The sequence below is a fragment of the Manihot esculenta genome, chromosome 2, assembly GCF_001659605.2.
Source record: "Manihot esculenta cultivar AM560-2 chromosome 2, M.esculenta_v8, whole genome shotgun sequence".
Taxonomy (NCBI): domain Eukaryota; kingdom Viridiplantae; phylum Streptophyta; class Magnoliopsida; order Malpighiales; family Euphorbiaceae; genus Manihot; species Manihot esculenta.
In genome coordinates, this window is record NC_035162.2 from 8,533,568 (window position 1) to 8,558,503 (window position 24,936).

General features: G+C 30.2%; 3 protein-coding genes across 12 annotated transcripts; 1 reads left to right on the forward strand and 2 right to left on the reverse strand.

Annotated features, from left to right (window-relative positions):
* Nucleotides 1-5,442: 5,442 nt before the first annotated feature.
* Nucleotides 5,443-7,550, reverse strand: LOC110606965 (NEP1-interacting protein-like 1). 2 transcript variants are annotated; one of them, XM_021746003.2, is made up of 5 exons: nucleotides 7,045-7,550; nucleotides 6,380-6,558; nucleotides 6,110-6,193; nucleotides 5,852-6,019; nucleotides 5,443-5,737 (listed from the first exon to the last, which is right to left on the reverse strand). In XM_021746003.2, the coding sequence occupies exons 1-5, from the start codon at nucleotides 7,196-7,198 to the stop codon at nucleotides 5,615-5,617; spliced, it is 708 nt and encodes a 235-aa protein (XP_021601695.1). In that variant the 5' UTR covers nucleotides 7,199-7,550; the 3' UTR covers nucleotides 5,443-5,614. The 2 variants fall into 2 exon arrangements, with proteins under 2 accessions (XP_021601695.1, XP_021601688.1); XM_021745996.2 differs by having other exon boundaries at nucleotides 5,443-6,019.
* A 4,450-nt stretch (nucleotides 7,551-12,000) lies between these two features.
* LOC110609582 (aconitate hydratase 1) lies at nucleotides 12,001-19,197 on the forward strand. 3 transcript variants are annotated; one of them, XR_006349995.1, is made up of 20 exons: nucleotides 12,001-12,169; nucleotides 12,297-12,401; nucleotides 12,769-12,929; nucleotides 13,083-13,175; nucleotides 13,298-13,483; nucleotides 13,641-13,802; nucleotides 13,996-14,140; nucleotides 14,264-14,406; nucleotides 14,512-14,568; nucleotides 14,695-14,774; nucleotides 14,932-15,007; nucleotides 15,668-15,853; nucleotides 16,441-16,508; nucleotides 16,590-16,708; nucleotides 16,842-16,963; nucleotides 17,102-17,230; nucleotides 17,322-17,801; nucleotides 18,155-18,299; nucleotides 18,383-18,625; nucleotides 18,736-19,197. XR_006349995.1 is itself a non-coding variant. In XM_021749261.2 (20 exons), exons 1-20 carry the CDS (start codon nucleotides 12,166-12,168, stop codon nucleotides 18,808-18,810), a joined length of 2,733 nt encoding a protein of 910 aa, XP_021604953.1. In that variant the 5' UTR covers nucleotides 12,004-12,165; the 3' UTR covers nucleotides 18,811-19,197. The 3 variants fall into 3 exon arrangements, 2 of the variants coding, with proteins under 2 accessions (XP_021604953.1, XP_021604954.1); XM_021749261.2 differs by having other exon boundaries at nucleotides 12,004-12,169; nucleotides 18,201-18,299; XM_021749262.2 differs by having other exon boundaries at nucleotides 12,005-12,169; nucleotides 17,132-17,230; nucleotides 18,201-18,299.
* Nucleotides 19,198-19,701: 504 nt separating this feature from the next.
* Nucleotides 19,702-24,545, reverse strand: LOC110609583 (probable prolyl 4-hydroxylase 10). Of its 7 annotated transcripts, none has more exons than XM_021749266.2 (10): nucleotides 24,135-24,543; nucleotides 23,974-24,039; nucleotides 23,813-23,878; nucleotides 23,641-23,725; nucleotides 23,215-23,312; nucleotides 23,045-23,142; nucleotides 21,020-21,149; nucleotides 20,739-20,926; nucleotides 20,452-20,540; nucleotides 19,702-19,933 (listed from the first exon to the last, which is right to left on the reverse strand). In XM_021749266.2, exons 1-9 carry the CDS (start codon nucleotides 24,326-24,328, stop codon nucleotides 20,467-20,469), a joined length of 999 nt encoding a protein of 332 aa, XP_021604958.1. In that variant the 5' UTR covers nucleotides 24,329-24,543; the 3' UTR covers nucleotides 19,702-19,933; nucleotides 20,452-20,466. The 7 variants fall into 7 exon arrangements, with proteins under 7 accessions (XP_021604958.1, XP_021604957.1, XP_021604956.1 ...); XM_021749265.2 differs by having other exon boundaries at nucleotides 19,702-20,056; XM_021749264.2 differs by having other exon boundaries at nucleotides 19,702-20,312.
* Nucleotides 24,546-24,936: the final 391 nt, after the last annotated feature.

The window sequence follows — 24,936 nt, forward strand, 5'->3', positions numbered from 1 at the left end:
ATCGATATTCATATCGTCTATACGCTTCCAGATCATTCTTTTCGGATAATTGACTATTTCTACAAAGTCTGCTTCAATTACTTTCTTAGCAATATTGTTTTGTTATTTTCCTTTAAAAAAAATAATTTTAATCTTTATAGATAAACTAATTAATTATTGTCTCAGTTTATAAAAATACTCTCTTCATTTCTTAATTTTTATTATTTTAAAATTATTATTTATTTTTTATATTATAATATATTATAACTCTATTTAATTTTATATTATTTTTTAAAATTTTTTCAAAACATCTCTAATATTTAATAAAATTTAATATTTTTAAAATTAATATAATTAAAATTTTTATTTTTTAAATTAAAAAATTTTAATTTTTTAATATATATAAAAAAATAAAGTGTGAATATTAAAAATATTCTTCTAGGTTTAAATGTCATTTAAACTTTGTTTGATATTATTAATTTTGCCGGAAAGATCGAAAAAATTCCAAATGAATTTTTCTAAAATTATATATGATTTTTTTAAAAGAAAATAAAAATTTTATAAGTTAAAAAAAATGAGTTCACCTATTTTATTACCTTCATACATGGATTAATTGATATTTTCTATTATCATCGAAACACATTATTCCTATTAAATGTGTTGTTATGAACACTTCCTAATCATAGAAACGATGCAGAGGACCAAGTCTTCATGAAAATCCAAAACTTGGAATTAATTATTTTCATTTAGAGAAATTAAGATATGCCTACAAAATTATATACTTAGCCATTTACTGCAAATTGTCGTTTTGATGTCCATTAGCAGTTGGTTTGATGTATTGATTGATCATCAACCAATATTTTAAACAATAATTATCAATTTTTAATTTATATGCGTGCTTGTGATGAGCCAAGTTCCAATTTTAATTGAACTTAACCATATTCCAACGGTTGCCCTAAACCAATTGGATTGAAGATGTGATTATCTTATCACGTGAATATGATTCTTTTGGGAGAAAAAGAAAGCAATTTTTAATAGAAACCCTACTTTTAAACTAGCAACTATCCACAAATTGAGATTATCAACAACCATCCATCTCTAATTTCTACTTCAAAAGGTTACCATCCACTAGCTACAGATCAAAAGCTTTATTTACCTTTTTTTTCTTTTCCTCAATGCTTTTCAAATAATTTTATGACTATTTTTCTATTTAATTAATCTAATTTTTTTAAAGTGGAAATTGAGAGAGTGGTGACTTAAATTGTGCATGGGCTTTTATTTTCTATCTTTGCTCTCATGGGCTTTTAATGCAATATTGTCATTTAAAAAAAAAAAAAAAAACAAATAGCAATCACTTTCAAAAAGAAATAGCAATCATGTGAAAAGTAGATATCTAAGATTGTTTTTATTTCATGAAAAATAATTTATGAATAAAAAATATTTAAAAAAATTATTTTTTGAGATAAGAACCTATTTAGTATTATTTAATATTAAAAAGTAAACAATGTTAATAAGATCCGTATATGGAAAGTTTAGTAATATTAATAAAGCTCCCAGAGTCTATAAAATAATTTAATTTTCATTTTAGCTAAAAAGATATATTTCATTCAAATAATATTAATACAGAAAACATTTTATTTTTTTCAAAAAATATTTTTTAAATTTATTTACAAATTATTTTTATTCAATATTTTAAAAAAGAATTAAATTTCATTTAACTCAAATAATTTGAATAACACATATAACTTTGAATATGATTACACATAATTCTATTAATTTGCGAATCCAATTAATATTTAATTTTTAATTATATATTATTTATACACTGTTTTTTTTTTCTTTTTGAGCTCATTTATTTTGATTAATTAAATTTTATATTTAATTTTTAACAATAAAATAGTTAAATCTAATCGAGTTAAGTGAATTTAAAATATTATATTATAAAGTTTATAAAATAAAATAAAATCAACTACATATAAATAAAAAACTTCTGACATTTTAAATATAGAATAATGGTGAAAGGGAGTAGCACATGTTTAGGAATTTAAGACGCAACAAACAACATTATTGAACAATCGGTCCGAACGATGTTGCTCATATAACGAAAATAATTATTTAGATTTAGTTTATTATGAATTAATGTATTTTTCATATATAAATAAATGTATTTTTTATTTTATTTTATTTTCTCCATACTTCTATCATTAAAATTGCTTTTAATCCACCACCGGTGAGTATTTCACCAAAAATTTTAAAAAAAAAATAATAAATGAATTTGTATAAAATTAGGCATGATTTTATTTTATTTAAAAATAAAAATTTTATAAGCTATAAAAGATAAATTTTTATATTTCAAGAAACAAATCTAATAAAAAATAATTAAATTAAATTAAATTATTATGAAATTTTTTTACTCTAAATAAAAGATTAATAATTTTTTTATTTTACCTATTACTTAAGCTTTTTTAATAATGCAAAAATACAATATAAATCATTGTTTTTTTTAGACTTTAAATCTGCAAATATATTTATTTTTTTAAACATAGTGTCAATAAAAATTTGCAATAATTTACATATTATATATTATAAGAGAATTTTTATAATGTAATTATTATATGTTGAATGATTATAATACCGTAATTAATTTAATAAATTTTATTATAATTAATAAATCACTTTATAATGGTGTAAATGAATTAAATCGTTCATGAATTACTCGAGATTCGGTTCAATAAAAACTCGATCGAGTTCGACTCGATTTTTAAACAAGCCAAGTTAGAGTTTAATTTTTAGACTCGTTTGGTAAACGAGCCAAACTTGAGCTCCATAATATTCGATTTGTTAAGATTCGTGAACTCGGCTCGTTTTTAAATTTATGAGCAGACTCGCAAATAAATTTATAAACAGTCTAGTTAAATAAGTTGAGATTATTATTATAAGAAAAATAAAATCAAACTTTGCATATACTTTCATAAGTCAAATCTAAATTTTCTAAAATTTAATTTTATATAATTTAGTTACAGTCTTAAACTTGCATATATTTGGATCATTAAGATTTAAAAATTCATTTTTATAAATTTACGAGCTAATTTATAGATATATATCTAATATTATTTTAATTTTAAATTTATTAATTTTAAACTAAAACTCATTATACATATAAATAGATTGAATTATTCGTAAATTATTCGAGACTGAACTCTATAAAAATTCAACTCGTTCAAGTTTATTTGCTAAACGAATCAAATTTAAATTTTTTAATACTCGGTTTAAATTTAAAATGAGTAAAACTCGAATTCGGCTCGATTTCAAAAACATTTTAACGAATCAAATTTAAACTTTTCAAAACTCGACTTAACTCAGATCGATTACACCTATACTGCTAAATAATTATTCAAAATAATTTTGAAGCATTTCACACTCTAAACGTACAAGGTGCTTTAAGCCATTAGCTGTGGAGTTAATGTACATAGGGAAACATTATTAAATGTCATAGCGATGCCACGGAATTGGAGTTGTTCTTTTAGGTAAGACTATAAATTAGCTCCAATCCGTATACAATCACTTTCACATCACATCTATTCAATTTTAATTTTACAAATTTTCATATAAATGTCTTATTTACCATTATTTAAAAAATTAAATTTGTATATATTCATATGACATCCAATTTAAATTAACTTTTCTGTTTTCATAAGAATTTTCATTTAATTTTTTCTTGTTAGTTCAATTTGTGATGTAAACTTAGCTGCGATTGTTTTTCTAAAGAGGAAAATTTTGACTTTTTATTGGCAGAATTCAAATTGTTAAAAATAATAATAAGAAGAAGAAAAATAGCCTAAAAAAGACATTTTTCAATGTTTTCACCGACTATTTTGCTGCCTACACATCTTTCGTCAGTTTTTTCCTTGTCCTTCGCTGGAAGTAGCTCGCAGTTTTCCCCAAATCCGACTCGTAGCATTATGATTTTTCAACCATTTTGACGAATTCTTGGAGCACTATTTAACAATATTAAAATCTATAAATTTTCAAAAGGAAAACGATCCTCCAAGAAAAAAGGGAATTTGAAAACAACATGGCCCATTGCATAAAGGATTTTATCCGACTCTGAATTGGGAAATTAAACATTAAAAAAAAAAAAGAACACAGCTCTCATCATCAGACATCTGTTTCCACGTTGATGTATTTAATGCAAGGGTTAGACAGACCAAAATAACAGTAATGGTAATAATGCCCCAGAAGCATCATGCTCGTCTTTGCGGCTCCATAAATGCCCGACGCAACCATTTTATTTAATGGAACTATTTTTTTCAAAAATTTACCTAAATAAGTAAATAACACATATTTTGGCCCATCAAATATTATCCTAATTTATTTTTAAATTTACCATTTATTTAAAATATTTCACAGTAACATACATGCCATTCAAATCTCAAACTGTTATAATAAGTGCTTAACTTTTTTACAATAAATAAAAAGAGCGATTATATTTTATTTATTTTTAATTTAAATTCAATTAAAAACAAAGTTATGCACAAAATTTTTCTCTCGTAAAATATTTTTTGTATTCAAATATTTAATGTGTATTCAAATAAATTGATAATTTATTTTTATTGAATGATGAAAAAGCTTTTATATTTCATTATTTTAATTGTAATATAATGAAATATGATTTTAATTATTATATCAAGAGATCAGCGGAGAATACAAGTTGACATACATTAATATTAATCATAAAAAGATAGAATATAAAAAATATCTACATTAGAATGAGGTATTTATTTGATGTATTTTTAAACATACGAAGGTTTTATTTTATTTCTTTTAGAATTTAAGGTTTAGATGTTGTAAATGGCATATTTAATATTTTTATTTCTATCCATTTTAATAGTCGAATGAATTATGTGAATTAAAAAAAAATTATGGGTATAGTTTAAGGGTCAAAATAAATTTTTGCAAAAAAATAATAAAATTAGTTATTTTATTGACCAATAATAGCTCAAAATTTATATTATAATTTATTGTTAATTTTTTCAAATGTAATTTAATCTCCAACTAAAATTGGGGCTAATTGAAAGTTCACTTTGTTATATAAAATTTAAAAAATTGGTAAAACTGGAACTATGATGTTATCAATTTTTGAAAATTTGACAGTTTCTTGTTACTTTTAGAAAACAATTTAAGCATTAGACTGAAATTCTAATTCTAGAATATATTTAGTGGGTTAATAATTTTGAAAAATATGTTGCATGTTAAAATCCATTAGTTTTTTTTTTTTATTGTATATATATTTATATATTTTCAAATTTTTTAGTTGAGAACACTAAATAGAATATGGAGAAAAATAGAATGACTTCCCTTTTATTCACTTTCTCCTTTTCAATTAACCTATACAGACCCTAAATAAATAAAGGCACCAGAAACAATTATAGTACTTGAAAAACTGCTGAAGAACAGGATTCATGACAATAAATGCAAATTAGAACTGCCATAACTCAAAATTTTTATACAGATCATTAATCTTAGTATAAAGATCATGGCATATCCAAATTGCCAAGGCCCCACTTATATATATATATATATATAACCATTTCTGATTTTGTAATTTACAGCGAAAGAAACAACAAATAACACATCAGAGATCCCTTCTGCAGAGTGGGCAGGAAGCATGCCTAAGCAGCCACTTATCTATGCAAGGTAGGTGGAACATGTGATGACAATGAGGCAAGCTTCTCACAGTCTCTCCAAGCTGAAAATCCTGCATGTTTGCATTATGAACAACTTCATTTTCCGATTGACTAATCAACATTCCGATCACCAATTTGAAAATAAAGATTAATTTCCAGCAAAATTGAGGGAGGAGGGACTGTACCTGAAGGCAAACAGAACAAGCAACTCTCTCCCCTGAAGCATCTCCATTGTTGTTGCTTGTGATTTTGATCTTGGGGATCTTTTCAACAGAATCACCAGGCAATCCTTTGGCACCACCAGTGTCAAAGATGTTCTGGACCTCATCAAAGCTTGTTTCAACAGCTCCCATCTATTTGGACACATTGAACATGTAAGCAAAGGACCATTCTCTGTGGATATCAATCCATCAACACATTTAATTGCTTGGTTAGCAAATTACCTGGCTTTGTACTGCACTTAACATGGCTGGACCAATTCGCTCCCGAACAAGTCTCCCACTAAGAAGGCTTGCAATAACATCAATCTGCCACATTGTAGAGTTCTATTACTTAGTTGCTAAATTTGCTATCAGCTCAACTCAATCAAGTGTTTAGCATCAAATTCATAAATTACAAATTCGGAGATACTGCAAGAATTAATTTTCACTTCCCATGAGCTTACAGTGAACATCTAAGCACATTAACAAAGAAATAGATGCTAAATTGCTCACCAAGTAGAGGAGACATCCAATCCCAGATTCATCTGACTGCCAAAGAAGAAGAGAAGATTCAAAGACTTCAATAGAGAAAACAGCTCCTGATATGGCTCCAACTGCAGCCCCTCGAACAAACCCACTCTCAGTTTCTTGGCCTATCAAAGCTCCGGTCATGGCTCCTAACAAGGTGCCCACTACAGACAATAATGTCAATTCCTTTAGCACATATTCTCAGGGACAGCAAATGCTCCAGAGTTCTTTGAGAAAATGAAAGCAAAACAAAGAAAGGATTTTGTTTAAAGGAATTTACTGTTCAAGGCTTTGACATCTTTAATTGTAGGAACCCAGCAATGTATTATTCAATAGCAATTATACGGAGACCTCTTCATACATAATTATATTCATATCATTTTCACAAACAGAGCGCTGTTTCTCTTTAAATAAACATATCAAGATTTTATACCTGGAATTAAAACTGACAATGGAACATAGTAACACAGCAAATCCCAGAAAATATCAATAATTGAAGAAAAACCCAAAACAAAACTTATATCAGAAAACATAAAACAGATCCAAGCATCAAAATCCCATTCAATCAACATATTTAATTAACAAGAAGAATTCCAAAGGATATCCAGACAAAGGAAGAGAAAACCTAAGAATAAAGATATAAGACAAACCTAAAGCAAAGAAGAAGGTGAATATTGCAGAGAAAATGTTCCCAATGATTGCAGAAACGGCAAAATTGCAAACTTCTTTAACCTTTCCAACGAAATCTCCAAAGGAAGGCAATAAAGGCATAGAAAATCGAGATGGGTACGGATAATACTCCATTATTTTTTGCCTCAATCGAATGAAAAAGGATACTGTTGATCAAAATAAATTGGGTTTCAAACAAAGATATATATAACAAAAGGAGAGAGGTGGTGGGTTAATTGGGTATGTTTCGGCCTTCAGAGAAAGAGATGAAAATTTAGAGAACCCATCATCATTCATCAACCACCCAGCATTTAAAGCTTCTTATATTTTTTCTTCAACGACGAATTTCTCTATCTACCTGTTTTCTTTGAAACATCAACTCCCTGACTCCCTTTTTCTTTTTCCTTTTTCTATTTATCTCTCGACCAAGAAAATCTTGAATCTTAATCAATATATAATCATTTTTAGATTTTAGATTTAATAAAAATGGAAAAAGATGAGAACCTTCATTTTCTACAAATTGAGAGATTCCAACTTGGCATAAGCTTTGATTTGCCGCGGAAAATGATAATAAGAAAGATTCCAACTTTTTCTCACTAGTTTTCCACGAGAAGAGGAAAGGTTTGGTTACAACAATGATTTACGACTTTAGACCCATTTGCATTTAGATTTTTTGAATTTCGAAAAATTATAATATAAAGTCATAAATTAACAAATTTGTCCTTTGAAATTTAGTTTTTCTGTTTTAAGGTTGGTTGTTCTATTTTTTAACATTTAAAATATTTAAAAAAAATTAGTCAATAAAAAATATTATTTTAATTTAAGGTTTATAATAAGAAAACTATTCATTATTTCAAAAAAAAAAAAATCATTTATAGAACAAAATTTCATTTACCCCAGTTTTTATGCACCATTATATCTATAATTTTTTACAATTTTTTAACATTATCCATGTATTAATAAAAACTTATTAATACCAACTTAAAATATTAAAATTATATAGCTTTAAAAATTCATAAATTTTTGAAGTGTTTGTCTCTCAGACATTGTATAATTTTTTAAATTACAATTATAATTAATTGGCATTTGATATTATAAAATTAAAAATATAGGGCTTAAAAAAAAACAATTAAAACTAGCTACTAAGTAAATAAGTTATATTTTGGACATAAATAAACATAATAATTCAATTTTTTGAATAAAATAGGAAATAGGGTTTGTGAATTTATATGTGCTTCCTTTAAGATTTGAATCTAAAAAATAGAGGTGATCGATATTTAGTGTTAATTGCTAAGTGTTTTTTAAAATTTATTTAAACTTTATTAATTTATTTTATTTATCAATCATTTTCCTTTATAATGGCCTCAACTTAGATTTTCAAATACAATGTCCTTATCTTTCATTAAACAAAAAAAATTGATAGTCCTTAATTGCATTAAATTCATTTTAATAAAATTAGTAAGACTGCAGCTTTATTATTTTTATAAGGGAGCTGCTACTCGCTAAAAATGAGAGTAATTTCTGAATTCTTCTTCTACGACGCATTAAATTATTCATCATTATGAACTGACTCTCTATTCATTTTTATTCAATTATTGACAATAACTAGTTAAAAAATTATTTGTTGGACCAAAATATAAGTGCTACGTAGGGTCTCTCCCCATGTTATTTCCGTTCATTTTCTATGCGTATCAAATCGATATCGCCCAAATCAATTAAATTATTAGTACGTTATTTGAGTTTGATTAAATTCAATTTGATTTTTAAATAAATTAAATTTAAATTTAATTTTTAGATTCATTTATTAAATGAATTAAATTTAAATTTCATAGTATTCAGCTCGTTAAAATTCGTGAAGTAACTCATTAAAAAACTCATAAACGGACTCATTAAAAGACTCGTTAAAATACTTATCGAGCAGATTCATTAAAAGACTCAACTTGATTCGATTACATTCTTAATCCACTTAATTTATTTATTATATATATTATTAATTTTTATATTTTTATTTCTTAATTATATAACTATATTATTAATTTATATATTTATTTTTCACTATATAAATAGGCATTCGTTTTAATCTATTAAATTTTTTAATAAATTATTATTATTATTATTTTCATATATTTATATATACATTTATATGATTATGTTTTTTATTTAATATTATTGATTTAATTTTATAAATTAAAATTTTTATATAATTTAAATATAAATCAATATGATTCTATTTGTAAAATTTGAGTATAATGTATATATATAATTATATAATTTAAATTGATTATATTTATATTAATATATTTATTTTATGTAATATTTTATATTTATATTATATATAGTATTTTTTATATAATAAAATAATTTAATATAAATTATAATATATTAATAAATTTTATATAAAAATGTCTATTAGTATTAATAATAAAATTATATATATTTAATTAAAATTATATAATTTTAAAAAAATTATGTAATTTAAAAAGAAATTCTCTTGTATATACCGTTTATATATGTTTCAATTAATTTTTTATGTAGCGTAAATATTTAAATAAATAATTATTAAATTTAATATTATATCGTTAATTTTATATTAAATATATTTTATATAATTAATTAAAAATTTATAATTAATATTTAAATAATAAATATTATTTAATGTTATAAATAGATAAATATTTAAATATTAAAATTTAAATAATAAAAAAATAAAATATTTAAATATTAAAATATAAATAAAAAAATTGATCGTTTATTGTAATCAGCAATAAACGTTTTTTCATAAAATTACTGCACATTGTTTTAGGCGTCAAGTAGTAAAGATTATTGAAATAATATCTTCTATTTCATATGAGAAATTTATAGACGGGGAGATAAAACTCTTCTGTAAATAAAATTTTTATTTTTTATTATATTTTAAATTAAGAATTTAATTATAATAAATTTTAATTAAATTATATTTAATTTTATTAAAATTTTTTTAACCTTTTAATTTAAAATTTTAATATTTAAAAATTTAAATTAATTAAATTTTATTAACAAATTTTTTAGTCGAACTTTTAAGTTCGATTTTTAATTAAATTCATTATTAGTTTAAATGAATTTTTCACGAGTCAAACTTAAATTGAATTTGATTATAATATTTAATTTTTTAGTCGAATTCGAACTTAATATTAGAGGTTGAGTCGAACTCAAACTTATAAAATTTTTTAATAAATAAATTTAAATTTTATAAATTCCGATTTGATTCGATTCGATTACACCTTAATTAAGAATTTAAGTGAATACTAAAATAATAATTTTTAAATAAAAATAGGTTAATTATTACTTTTAACTTTTTATTTTTATAAAATAAAAAATTGATTTTTTATTTATTTAACTAAATAAAAATTTAGTGAATTTAAATTTAATAAATTAACACTATTTTTTTCTAAATACTAATATTAAATATAAATACCGAATAATGTAACTTTCTAAACATAAATGTTATGTCCTTAGTCACTGTTTCCCAACACATTTAGGGCAAAGAATGTTAGGAAGAGAATACTTGAAAGATATTTATTTGAGTATTCAAAGTTATTCAGAGATTATATCTTAGAATTCAAGGATTGCTATAACATCACTCCATTAATTGTCCCTTTACCTCTTTTTTTAATTGCTTTCTACCATTTTAGTGTTTTATCTTTTAAATGGGATAACTATATAATAGGAAATAATCCTATGTTTAGGAGGAAAAACAATGACAAATCATTAAATTATGCAATGGTGTGCTAAGTCATAGATTCTTTCACATGATAATTTATTTTTTAATTGGTGGGTAAGCTAAATAAGGACCAACTATTTGTATTGTCTGTGTCTATGTCATGGATTCCAACTGTTTTTCATATAAACACAAATGCATATGGATGCACCTTTCTGGTGAGATTCATGAATGGAGACAATATAAAAATCTCCTTTTCCCCACCTGTTTTTTTTTTTTAAAATAACTTTTAGTGGTTGGTTTTCAATCAACAGCAACTTGTAGGATGTGATTTCTAATTTCTATGGGCTTAAACCTTTTGCTTTGGATTCATGGGATTTAGCTGGAATTTTGAACTATTCATTTTGAAATTATTCTCTCTACAACATAAAGTATTTCTTTTGCTATCATCTTTTCAATCAATTTATATTTAGTTTGAAAAACATTATATACCAATTGAATTTCTCGAATTTTTGAATTAAACGTAACTGATATCATTTTTTCCATCTAAGAATTATTTTTTAGAAAAATTTAAATGAATTCTATCAATTATGAATAAAAAAACATAAAAATGGACTTTTTGGAGTGGACATATAATAATTAATAACCATATAATTATAAAAAAAAAACACATTTCTTTTCGGTTAAAAAAAGCTAAAAAATCGATGGGAGAGTAAGGCCAGTGCTATTGTTAAGAGAGGCCCATAATTGAGCCCATCATGCCTCTTTGGAGCAAACATGCTTCATTTTCCTGGTAGCCTAGGACTTCACACTCGGCCAGCCTCCACCTTTGGGAAATTATTAATGCAGATGATTTTGTGGTGATTTTATTCAAAACAAATTAGTTATTATAAAAATAAATAAATAATTTATACTGATAATTCAATTATATTATAAAAATGTATTATATAATCATTATTTATGAGTTTAAATTCATATTTTATAAAATTTTATTTTATTAAGTAGCTTCGATCTAATCTTTTTATAATTTTATTTCCTTTCCTTAAAAGAAAACTAATCTGGACAGATTTTCTCAAAAGGGCCAAAAAAAAAAAACAAAACTAATCTGGACAGAGAGACGTCACATGAGTATCAATGATCAGAATAATTCGAGTTCCTTTGAACATACTGACAAAACGACTCGTCGTTCAATGGATCTTTTTTGTTTTAGAACATTAAAAATATCAAATACTTTCTCTGATTCTACCTTAACTTGGGCCCAATTTGGAGTGCTTGAACATACTCTCTTTCGAGTCTTCAACCTCACCTACCCCTTTCTCTCTCGCTTTCTTTAGATCTCTCTCATTCTAAGCAATCGATTACGATTCGTCTTCATCTTACCAATTCAAAGCATCAGATCGCAGCCATGGGTAGTTACTGGCTAATCTTTCTAGATTTGAGCTATGTTTTCCAGTTTTACTTCGTTTTTATTTGCTATGAACTAACTAAATCTGCTTTTGGTTTTTGATTTTATGTGCCTTTGTTGATTGTTTTCAGTGAATGAAAATCCTTTCAAGAGCATATTGAAAACTCTCGAGAGACCTGATGGTGGTGAATTCGGCAAGTACTATAGTTTGCCTGCTCTCAACGACCCCAGAATCGGTTAGTGGATTGTATTCTTACTCATGTTTTTAATTTGTATTTTATTTTTGAGATCGTTAAATAGAGAAAAAAAAAGGAAATGGAAGTGTTAGTTGTGGAAAGTGCGAACCTTCTTCTATTACGTTATCATTGACCTTGTTCGAATCTTATTTTAAAATAGCTTACCTGCTTGTATCGATTATATACGTCAGAGATTCACTTTTTTTTTCTTTCTAAAATAAATTTCTAGTTAATGAGCTGAAATAGAGCATTGGGTTGGCTGCTGTAGTTCCTTTTTTTTTTTTTCCCTAATATTATTGTTATTATCATTATAGAGAGAATTGATTTGGTTTTTCGATTGGGATATTCATTTGTACACGTGTTTCAGATAAGCTGCCATATTCAATCAGGATCCTTTTGGAGTCTGCTATTCGAAACTGTGATGAGTTTCAGGTTAAAAGTAAGGATGTTGAGAAGATCATTGACTGGGAGAATACCTCTCCTAAACAAGTTGAGATCCCATTTAAGCCTGCCAGAGTACTCCTTCAGGTCAACTAGATTGCTTATCCAATCTGTGAACCTTTTCTTTCAGATGTGCACATATTAGTATTATTATCATGGTTAAATGGCTCTTATTGATCACTGATATAGTCATTGTCATTATTGAAACTTCTGTTGATGATATTGTCATCTTATTATCAGGATTTTACTGGGGTTCCTGCTGTTGTTGATCTTGCCTGCATGCGAGATGCCATGAACAGCCTTGGAGGCGATTCTAATAAAATCAATCCGCTGGTGAGCCATGAATTAATTGCCATCTGAAATTCTTTCTTATGTCATATCTCTATTGTTCTCAGAAGAAGCTTTTTTTCAGTATTTTTGTTCATGGTGTTAACATATGAAAATTTTATCTTCAGGTTCCTGTTGATCTTGTTATTGATCACTCAGTTCAGGTTGATGTGGCAAGATCAGAAAATGCAGTGCAGGCTAATATGGAACTTGAGTTTCAAAGGAACAAAGAAAGGTTCGCCTTTCTCAAATGGGGTTCAAATGCGTTCCATAACATGCTTGTTGTTCCTCCTGGATCTGGCATAGTCCACCAGGTGAGGCAATTTGCATCCTAGATTTATTTTTGGATGTTGGTTTTGTTGCCTAAAGATGTTCAGTTTCAGAAATTAAATTTGCCTTTTCTTTTCTCATATAATGCCATATATCCATAGCTGTGAAAGCTGTGTGATCTCTTACTATTATAATTTCCAGGTCAATTTGGAATATCTTGGTAGAGTTGTATTCAACACAAATGGGATTCTTTACCCTGACAGTGTAGTTGGAACAGATTCACACACAACTATGATAGATGGATTAGGTGTTGCCGGTTGGGGAGTTGGTGGAATAGAAGCAGAAGCTGCAATGCTTGGCCAGGTAAAAACTATCTTCTCTGATCTCAACCATTTTGAAAGTTCAATGAAATTTCTAATTAATTCATTGTTACTTGATCTGTTTTATTGTTTTATTTGATGGAAAATTCTGACTGAAAATGTTTTTGACCCTTGTCATGCTGTGCTTACCATTTATAGTTAGTAATTGATTATACAATATTTCTTTATGCACGCAGCCCATGAGCATGGTCTTGCCTGGAGTGGTTGGGTTTAAGTTGTCAGGAAAACTGAGGGATGGTGTTACAGCCACTGATTTGGTTTTGACAGTTACACAAATGCTGAGGAAGCATGGGGTTGTTGGCAAGTTTGTGGAGTTCTATGGTAAATCAATTTGATGGCATCATAGTCATTGTATCTTGTTGTCATTGTTTATTGTGCTCTTTGCATTTCTGCCTTTTCTTTTCTTATTTCACATTAGAGGCTGGTTTTTGCTTTTCTATGCAGGAGAAGGCATGGGTGAACTGTCACTAGCAGATCGTGCTACCATTGCAAACATGTCTCCTGAGTATGGTGCAACCATGGGCTTTTTTCCTGTGGATCATGTTACACTGCATTATCTCAAATTAACAGGCAGAAGTGATGACACTGTGAGTCCTTAAATGAAATTTTATTTGATTTCATGTTAAAGTTTCAAATATTATTCGATTTCATGTGAATGTTTCGTTTGCTGATTGAAGAGACAAATAATGCAGGTCTCTATGATAGAATCCTACTTAAGAGCCAACAAGATGTTTGTCGACTATAGTGAGGTAAATACCATGCATAAAATCTTTCTTCAGCGTCTACAATTCATGTGTAATTCTTTCTTTTGCACATGCTGATTCAGTTTATTTAACATTTTTTTTTTCCGTTGTAATTTTGTTGCTTGAGTTCAGCCCCAGATTGAGAGGGTATACTCCTCAAATCTAGAATTGAATCTTGAGGATGTGGAACCCTGTGTTTCAGGGCCGAAGAGGTAAAGCTTTATAAAAATATGTTTTTTTTTTGAGAACCAAAAATTATAGTTATATTAAATATCCTTCATAAGAGGAAAAAAAAATACTTGAGCAAACTTAAGGTTTGTTATATTCCAATACGTTGTGCACTCCTCTAAACTGGAATTATTTTTGCAGGCCTCATGATCGAGTTCCTTTGAAGGAAATGAAAGCAGATTGGCATTCATGCTTAGACAGTAAGGTTGGATTTAAGGTGAGAAATTTCGTCCGTGTAGACAAGGGTAGACGGAATTACCACTATTTTGCAGTCTTCCAAAATTGTCTCAGAACTTTGCAATCTACCAAATAGGGAGAAACTTTACACTACGTAGAAATTGGTGGACCATACAGTGACTACTGGGTTGTATACTTCTGCAATTTAATTTCATAATCTCTTATGTTGCCCAATACTGCTTAAGGACAGAATTATCATTCCAACGGACGATTCTGCCTTAGGAGTCCTATTCCTGAATTTGAGTGCCAATAGAATAACCGAAAAATTAGCTTTCTTTCAAACACTGTTTGTGATGATATGGCTCATTAACCGGATTGTAATGCAGCGCATGGGATATAATAGTAGTTGTTGTTTTACAGTTTAGCGCTTGGGTTGTTATGCATCTTGTGAGGCAAGTAATGAAATGGATGGATAAGTTTTAGGATCTATGAATTATTGTAAACGCCAAGGCATTTATATTTTCTTTGAGATGCAAATCACCAGCACAATTGGTAGAAACATCAAAACATTTATTCCTGTCACAGTAATTTATATTATTCTTGTATGACTGCTTGATGCTTGTCTTATCATGATACCCACGGCTCCATGTAGCCCAACCAATCATCCTTCACTCATTATTTTTTCTGTGTGGCTTTATAGGGATTTTCTATACCAAAGGAATCTCAGGGCAAAGTTGCAGAATTCAGTTTTCATGGCACTCCAGCACAACTTAGGCATGGTGATGTGGTTATAGCTGCTATTACTAGTTGCACTAATACTTCGAACCCTAGTGTAATGCTTGGAGCTGCATTGGTTGCACAGAAGGCTTGTGAACTAGGATTGGAGGTTAGATATCTCTTCTTTCATGCCCTTTTTTTTTCGTCATGGTACATTGACTGCACATAACTTCTAGATCGGAAGGGCAAAATGGTTCCAGTAGGTGTAACTTTGATGCATTTCATTAGTATTGCTGTCGTTTGAGTTGTAATCTACTCTGAGGGAGACGTATCTGATAAATGCCCATCTAATCTAACTAATATTTTTTGTTTAAAGGTTGATTTCTGTGCTTCATTGTTCTAGTTTTGAGGTCAAACTCGTGAATATGAGAAACTCTTGGCGAACTACTGAGAACTATTTAACAACTCCAGAATGAGATTCCTCTCTGACTCCCTCTCTCTCTCGATAAATTTTGCGTAGGGATTGTGCTTGCAGGTTCTAGGACTGGATTCTCATCCAATGCTTCTTTTACTGGAAAATTTTAGAATTTACAAAATCATGGTTTTCTTCATTATTTGCCATCTTTGGAACTTGTCATTGAGCATTCAACGCATTTGTTTTACTGAAGGTGGAAACTTTCCTTGGTAGTTGATGACTACATAAATTGATGAATTGGCTAAAAGAATGTTGTTCTTATTTTATTATTTTTTTATCAGGTAAAACCATGGGTTAAAACAAGTCTTGCTCCAGGTTCTGGGGTTGTGACCAAGTACTTGGAAAAGAGGTACTTTTTGGGTATTATTTCCTTAATTGACTTTGGGCAATATTTGTAATATATTTGTGAATTGTGTGCTGCCCTCTGCAGTGGCCTGCAGAAGTATTTGAATCAATTAGGGTTTCATATAGTTGGTTATGGATGCACCACTTGCATTGGCAATTCAGGTGATATTGATGAAGCAGTGGCATCAGCTATTACTGAAAATGGTAAAAATTTTTATGAGTATGCTTTCCTCTGCCTAGGTTGGATAACTGAAAATGATATTTCCATTTTAGATATTTCTTCTAAGAAATTTTCTTTTGTCGTGATAGTTTGTTGATTTTGTATGTGTCTTTCCAGATTTAGTGGCAGCAGCTGTATTGTCTGGGAATAGGAATTTTGAGGGTCGTGTACATCCTTTAACAAGAGCTAATTATCTTGCGTCACCTCCACTTGTGGTTGCCTACGCACTTGCTGGCACGGTATACTGCTCATAATTTTAACGCACCTTACTTTTGTATTACTTGAGCCATTTTATGCATTATAGTATGCATAACGGATGTTGTCTGACTAGTATTGCACTCTTATTTTCTGGTTGATAATTTACTTTGGAAATGAAGTATTTATCTCATAGGTGGGCAATGCTGCAGGTAGATATTGATTTTGAAACAGAACCAATTGGGGTAGGAAAAGATGGAAAGGAAGTATTTTTCAGGGATATTTGGCCATCCAATGAAGAAGTGGCAAAAGTGAGCTATATGCCATTTTATGATTTCCAGATGGTTATACAACACATTTGGTTTCTTATGCTTATGTTTTCTGTTCTTACATGGGCCACAGGTTGTGCAATCAAATGTGCTGCCTGATATGTTCAAGGCTACTTATGAGGCAATCACTAAGGGAAATCCCATGTGGAACCACTTATCTGTACCTTCTGGCACTCTCTACTCGTGGGATCCAACATCAACATACATACATGAACCACCCTATTTCAAAAGCATGACCATGTCACCTCCAGGACCGCATGGTGTGAAAGATGCTTATTGCTTGCTCAATTTTGGGGATAGTATTACAACTGATCACATTTCACCAGCTGGTAGCATCCACAAAGACAGTCCTGCTGCCAGATACCTCATGGAACATGGTGTTGACAGAAGGGACTTCAACTCTTATGGAAGTCGCCGTGGTAATGATGAGGTGATGGCAAGGGGCACCTTTGCCAACATTCGTATCGTCAACAAACTGCTGGGAGGAGAAGTTGGACCTAAGACAGTACATATCCCCAGTGGAGAGAAACTCTCTGTTTTTGATGTGTCCATGGTAATTTCTTCAAATCTAGCTATTCTCTTTGTTGATACTAGAAGAAAAACATTGTCTATGCTTATACAATTTTAGTAAAAGTTGGGTATTGAAAAGAGAAGAAAAATATGATAGAGAATTGCAAATTAGGAACTATGTAATGTATGTCTGTTGACATCTAGGTCAACTCATGATGCCATGTAGGGTAAACATGAGTTATCCTTTAGAAATTAACCTAACGGACGGATGACCCTATTATTACAGTTCTCTATCCTGTTTAAAACATTGGGTTCATAGCATTAATAAACTAGGCATTAACATTGAAACCGGTTTTTGAAAGGATTAATAAACTAGCCATTGCATTTCTTGCATAGACTTGTGAGCTATGTCAGTTGCATTTTTTTTTTCTTTTTATTACAGAGATACAAGAGTGAGGGACATGATACAATTATCTTGGCTGGTGCTGAGTATGGGAGCGGGAGTTCTCGAGATTGGGCTGCCAAGGGTCCAATGCTATTGGTACAGTAACTGCCAGCATCATAATCCATCAATTTTCCTGAACTTTAAATCTTTATAATAATTGTTTTTTTTCCTCGGACAAGGGTGTGAAAGCAGTGATAGCAAAGAGCTTTGAGCGAATTCATCGCAGTAATTTGGTCGGCATGGGTATTATTCCATTATGTTTTAAGCCTGGTGAGGATACTGAGACACTTGGATTGACTGGCCATGAACGCTACAGCATCGAACTTCCAAGCAGTGTGAGCGAAATTAGACCTGGCCAAGATATCACAGTTGTGACAGACAATGGGAAGTCATTCACGTGTACTTTACGTTTTGATACAGAGGTATGATTAATTCAATCATGCCAAATTCTCTGACCTCAAAATCATAAATTCTTCAACTCCTCCATCCTTTGTTTTACCCACACCCATGTTTGCTTTTTACTTTTTTGCAGGTGGAACTGGCTTATTTTGATCATGGAGGCATTTTGCAATATGTCATTAGGAACCTGATTTCTGCAAAACAATGAAATGGCGAGGGCTTAATTATCAATAAGTTGGGTTTGCAGCTGGGAACCAAATGATTAATAAAAGAGTTGGATACACGAGATGTCCGTTTCATTTTAGAGCAGTCATTTTATGAATAAATGAAGAACGTGAAAAGGGAATATTGGAGGGTTGACAAATTAACTCCAACATCCAGGTCACCGTGGATATTTAACATTGAACATTGGATTTTTGGATGAAGGAGAAAACACAATCCAGTGGTTTGTATTGTTTGGTTAACAAATGAGTAATTGAACCAATGGTCTGGTATCTTAAATTTTTATAAAATGCTGCAAGGCTGCTACTGTATTTCAAAGCTGCTTATTGTTACTGTGGGATATTTTCTTTGCAAGATGGTATTGATTGGTCCATCCATTACGTATTAGTTTCTGGGAATCAAGATTTTCTTTTGAATTTCATAGAACTTGGATTACAGTTGCGGTGTGGTATAGCTCCCAGCTAACCAAGCTTTATATGGGTTTCAAATAGAAATCATAAAGATGGCTCTTTAAGGGAAATGCTCCCTTGGTGAAAGCGTGGGTACGTAAATAAGTTGACTGATAACACTCTCCATTCGATTAATAAAAAGAAAATAAATAATAATGAATTAATAAGAATAAAATATAATAAATACTTATTTAAACACTCAAAATAAAATAGAATAAATATTTTTTAAATATTGTATTTAAATAATAGAGTGGAGAGTATTGAACAACCAAAGTCACTGTCCTTAACATTCTCAATTTTCTCGTCATTTATGTCCTGTGTTTGAATTCTTAGCCGGTGGAGCACCTCTGCAATCGTCGGAATGGCTTTTTTCTTTCCTTTTTTTTTTCTTTTCCTTTTGTGTAAAATCCAACAATTGACATGCAACGTCGACCAAAAAGATCTTCCACAGAAATTTATTAATGGACAAAACAAATACTTCAACAGGCATTTATTATTGGGGGGAAAAATAGTAGTTACAAAATCAAGATGTGGGTTTTCCTTTATGTTCAACCTATTTCCGTTGTTACCATAAACAAAACTCTTCTGTCCTCGAGTCCAACGAAAAGGCTCCCAGCAGTTGAATCAAAATTTACGGCAGCAAGCAGCAAGTAGCACAAGCTGTATACGAGAAGATTTACACATTCACTTGATGCCTGTTAGCACTAGATTTCTCTCTCAGGAGGGTCAAATTACAATTCACATGTTTAGTCATTCAATTAACTGCACAAAAGATAAGCATTGCTGCTAAGGGTTAGAATGTGACATCTGCAATCCACACTGTACAGGCAGGAAAACTAAACACCAAAATCCTTTTATGAATAACACTAAGATACAGAGAAGAGTAGGCTACTAGGCTTGATTGTCCATTTTTTGGACTTGAAGGAAACTTCACGCTGAACTTTATTTACTAGCTTCCTGAATTGTGCAACAAATACTCAACTCCCACAGATCTTTTTTAATCCTTAGTTTCAAGGGTTACAGCTTATTGATTTTGAAGCTACGAAAAGAATCATTGTAGTTAAAATATAATGAGTTCACAAAAGACTAAGACTATGTTGCTTAACCAAATAAAAAAATTCAAAAAAATGTCAAAGTAACTGCACAAATAATTCTCTTATCAGGGGACTGATAATCACCTTTAAAACTATAACTCAGACTTTGTACTCATTCACACGCATCCACTTGGTGGCTGACCACTTATTCCCTTTAATTACCGGGCAACCACCTGAAGAGAATAATAATAATATTATTATTTATATAAGTTGATTCATTAATCACTTAAAGACTGGATCACTAAATTAAGCATGAAAATGAACTCGTGGCTGCATGTAATGTATAATAATATGCAGGTATGCTAAAGGCACATCAGCACATATATATTTGAAACTTAATCATATAGATTTCTAATGTTATGTGCACTAACCATGCAGACTTGAAGGATCCAGAGAAGCATCAGGGTTCATGCTCCAGAAAAGCAATGCATCACCCATCTTTGGTTTAACTGAAAGCCCTCCCTTTCCACATTCAGACAACTCATTCCACCAAGGCACTGCACTATAGTTCCCTTTGGCAGAAGGAAACACTGTCTCACCCCCTTCTTCCACATCTGAGCTGCATATAACAGTGGACAAAGAAGATAAATTACATAAAGAACAAAAGAGGACTTGTATAAAATACATTGGAAAATAAAACACTCCCACTTACAGGTACATAAGAAGGGTTGCTATGCGTTGACCCCCATTCATTGTATTGAACTCATCCTTAAAGTAGTCAAAATGAGGCTCATATTTTTGCCCAACTTCATAGTGGAGAACTTGGAGTCCCTCCCCATGTTCTGTACATTACATTGACATAAGTTAAGTCGACTTGTGTAGCCACATGAAAATAAACATCAAATTTTACATAAATCGGAATGAAAAAAGCAAATTACAAGAAATGAAGCCTTTGACAGGACCTCTAATATCTAAACTTCTTTTCTTAAACAAGTGCTAAGGTGAGGTCACCTATGGTAAATCCCAGAACATGGAATGAAACTAATAAACTCTGCTCAACTCTATTTGCAGTGTAATACATTTCATTTTGACTTTATTTTGACAGCTGTGAAACAAACTAAGGAGGTGGGAGCAGTGTTGCCAGTGCTCATACTGCAGATACTGAAAAAATAGAGTTTTTTCTCCATTGCTCTCCTAAGATAAGCAATTCATGTGTTATGACTAAGGAATATAACAGTAGTGGATTAGTCCAGCAGTAAAATAGGACAAGTATTATAAGTATGATGTTACTTTTAAAAAGGAGAATATCGAAATCATCAACAACCAAAGTTATCTTTTTATCTGTATTTCTGCTCTCCTCTTCTCTGATTCTCTCTCTTACTTCTCCCTTTTCTATTTCTTTTCCCAACCCTGTCTACCTATCTTTTTCTCCTGTATCAGTTTGAGGGGCATTACAGGTGTGTTGTATAACAAAGTGGTATCAAAAAAAGGTTTCCAAGTGGGCTGGAGCTGCAAAGTGAATCTTCTAAGTTGCATTGCAAGCCCAGATTTGGGTTTCTTTCTCTCTTCTTTCTTCTTCCCTGAGATTTCTTCCTTTCTTGCCTCTATTCTTTCTTTCTTCTATCCGTGATATTTCTTTCCTTCTTTTGCTCTATTTCTTCTTTCCTTTTGACGGACCCTTTCATGAAAAATCTTCCTTTCTTCCTGAAATTTGTCACATCTTTTCTCCTTGAAATTCTTCTATCTTCTTTTCTTGACTTTCCCTCAAAATTCTCTTTCGCAAATAAGAACCCTCTTCTTCCTCCAGAAACAAATCTTTCCTATCAATGTTTTCCTGTTTTGGGTGATTAAAACAATCAAGTCATGGTCAAAGAATCCAAAAAGCTGCTTCAAGCTGCATGATTCAAGTTACATAAGGCCTGACACTTCTTGGAGTATTGGAAATAAATTGGGATTACCAATTCAAGTGGGGAAGGCTTAGGATAGGATCTTTAACAGAATACAAGGAAAAGATCCCTATTCAAACAATCAGTCCAATTCATTTCAATTTCTAACATTTTCTTCATTCTTGAGGACAATAATGATTTAAGGAGAGGGGAATGTTATAACAAAGGAAATAATAGTAATAGTGTGGATTAGTCCAGCAGTAGAATAAGATAAAAGTAGCATAGATAGGAACTCAAGTGTAAGGTGGACAATATCCAATATTATTAATAACCAAACGCATCCCTTTCTGCTCTCTCCTCTTGTCTATTTCTCTCTGTTACTTCTCGCTTTCTATTTCTTTTCTCAACCCAGTCTACTTGTCTCTTTCTCCCTATTTCTCTGTTTCCAAGGGCATACAGTACTACAAGTCCGTTATATGACATTATGTTACAATTAGCAGCAAATATATTTTCCTCAGCTCTACAAGTAGGTCACATACACCTTATTACTTATATCAATTCACAAGATTGCACTTTTGCACTTCAATAATGGCTAAACTTCTTACCATCCAAAAGTGCCATTGATGTACGGCATAAACGGTAATTGAAATGATACAAAGAAGTGTGCATAGTAATAGAAGTTGACCGCAAACAAATAACATTAAGTGCCAAAGAAAAAGGAAAAAGGAAAGAAAGAGTAGGAGTAGGAGTAATAGGGCCAGGGGCGCACAGAATAAAAGAAGCAAAATTTGTTGGGGAAACAACTTTGTGCAGTTAAAAAAATCAGAGACATGGAGCTCAAACTGTCATACCTACAGGTATGAAGGTGAAGTCACTAATCCTTTTCTCAATTTCCCTGATTTTTTCATCACGACCTCTTGGAAGGAATGTGCCAGAGCTTGTACGCACCCTGCAAATCAATAATTTGGAATATAAGGAAGATGAGGACAAGAATACCAAAGAAAAAGTGGATGAATCTCACTTGCTATCTTTACTCTTTCCGGTTTTACTGTCAACAACTACAGACTTTTGCATATGAGGCTTGGCAAGATTAATCAGGTAATCACATTCCTCTTTGCTCTGTCCAAAATAATCAACCAAATTTGAGTGGCATCACTTGGTTAAGAAATTTAAACTGCTGATCAATAATTTCTCAACCCGAAAAATAAAATTGGGAATTCATGAAAGCTTAAACAGTGAGAGAAACAGGTAAACCAAAAGAATCCAAAAAAATTCAGATATAGACGAATTTCCTATTTCCCATTTAGTTGCAGCCTAAATTATGAAAAGAAACAAAAACCCAATAGTTGAACTAAATAAGAAATCCCATTGAACCGCAATTAACATGGCATGTTTTGTCAAAAAATTGACCGAGAGCGAAAGGGGAAAACAAAAAAATAAAACTGACCAAAAAATTATGATAGATAAAAGACCGAGGCTCCCAAGAGATCACTTCTGCCCAGTGCTCTTGTCTCCCATCGTCTCTCTCACTACTGCAATTATACACAATCAATTAAATAACAAGATCCTAATTCCAATTCAACAAAACTGAAATTAGCATCACATCACGAACACATTACCTGTCCACTTTATTATGGACGATGGTGCTGAGATCGTTGGCTTTGCGAGATGAATCAGCGGAATTGCTAGGAAGAGAGAGCATTCCAAAGGCGAGAAGTATGAGAATTACGAATGTGAACATGAGGAGAATCAGAATCACATCACATCACGAACACATTACCTGTCCACTTTATTATGGACGATGGTGCTGAGATCGTTGGCTTTGCGAGATGAATCAGCGGAATTGCTAGGAAGAGAGAGCATTCCAAAGGCGAGAAGTATGAGAATTACGAATGTGAACATGAGGAGAATCAGAATCAAATCACATCACGAACACATTACCTGTCCACTTTATTATGGACGATGGTGGTGAGATCGTTGGCTTTGCGAGATGAATCAGCGGAATTATTAGGAAGATAGAGCATTCCAAAGGCGACAAGTATGAGAATTATGAATGTGAACATGACGAGAATCAGAATCAGTGTCGAAGAAAATGATTTTCGAGCTTGAAGGCGAGAGTATCTTCCTTTCGCCATTGTGTTGTTTGAGCTTCGAATATCGGAACTAAGAAATTAACCAATTGTGTTGTTTGAGCATCGAATATCGGAACTGGGAAACAGAAACACTAAGAAATCGGTTTTGATAGATTGAGAGAGATCGGAGATGGAACCTGAGCAAGAAGTATATGGGGTGACAAATTGCTTTCATTTAATTATTATTATTGTTTTTTTGGTTTGACATCATTCACGAGACCGAACCTCTCCACCCAAAACAGCCGACACATCTCCACGGAAAAAAATTATTCCATGCAAACGGTTACATGGTTAGTTCATTTAATTATCAATTAATCATATTATATAATATATATAATTTATACCATAATTTTATTATTTACAAAAATAATTGTTTTAATTTTAATAATTACTGTCATCTTTAATTGTATTAGAATTTTTTTTTCAATAACATATATTTGTATTTGACATAATTTATTTTGTAATAAAAAATCTAAATGAATTTTTTAAATATAAGACTTATAATTTATTTTAAAATGAAAATTTTTTAAACTAAAAAAAATTTTCTTCTATTCTAAATAAAAGAATTGTTAAAAGTGAAATTATTTGAATTAAAATTTTTAAAAATTTTT

Bases quoted from the DNA above. Each gene is read 5' to 3' on its own strand.
- LOC110606965 (XM_021745996.2), bottom strand. From the start codon at position 7,198: ATGGAGTATTATCCGTACCCATCTCGATTTTCTATGCCTTTATTGCCT. The intron at 6,559-7,044 runs GTTTGTCTTATA...TATTGTCTGTAG, and splicing joins CACCTTCTTCTTTGCTTTAG to TGGGCACCTTGTTAGGAGCC. The intron at 6,194-6,379 runs GTGAGCAATTTA...ACAATGTGGCAG, and splicing joins TTGGATGTCTCCTCTACTTG to ATTGATGTTATTGCAAGCCT.
- LOC110609582 (XM_021749261.2), top strand. The intron at 13,484-13,640 runs GTGAGGCAATTT...TATAATTTCCAG, and splicing joins GATCTGGCATAGTCCACCAG to GTCAATTTGGAATATCTTGG. The intron at 15,854-16,440 runs GTTAGATATCTC...TTTTTTTATCAG, and splicing joins CTTGTGAACTAGGATTGGAG to GTAAAACCATGGGTTAAAAC.
- LOC110609583 (XM_021749266.2), bottom strand. From the start codon at position 24,328: ATGGCGAAAGGAAGATACTCTCGCCTTCAAGCTCGAAAATCATTTTCT. The intron at 23,726-23,812 runs GTAATGTGTTCG...GTATAATTGCAG, and splicing joins GTCCATAATAAAGTGGACAG to TAGTGAGAGAGACGATGGGA. The intron at 20,927-21,019 runs GTAAGTGGGAGT...TGTTATATGCAG, and splicing joins GCAACCCTTCTTATGTACCT to CTCAGATGTGGAAGAAGGGG.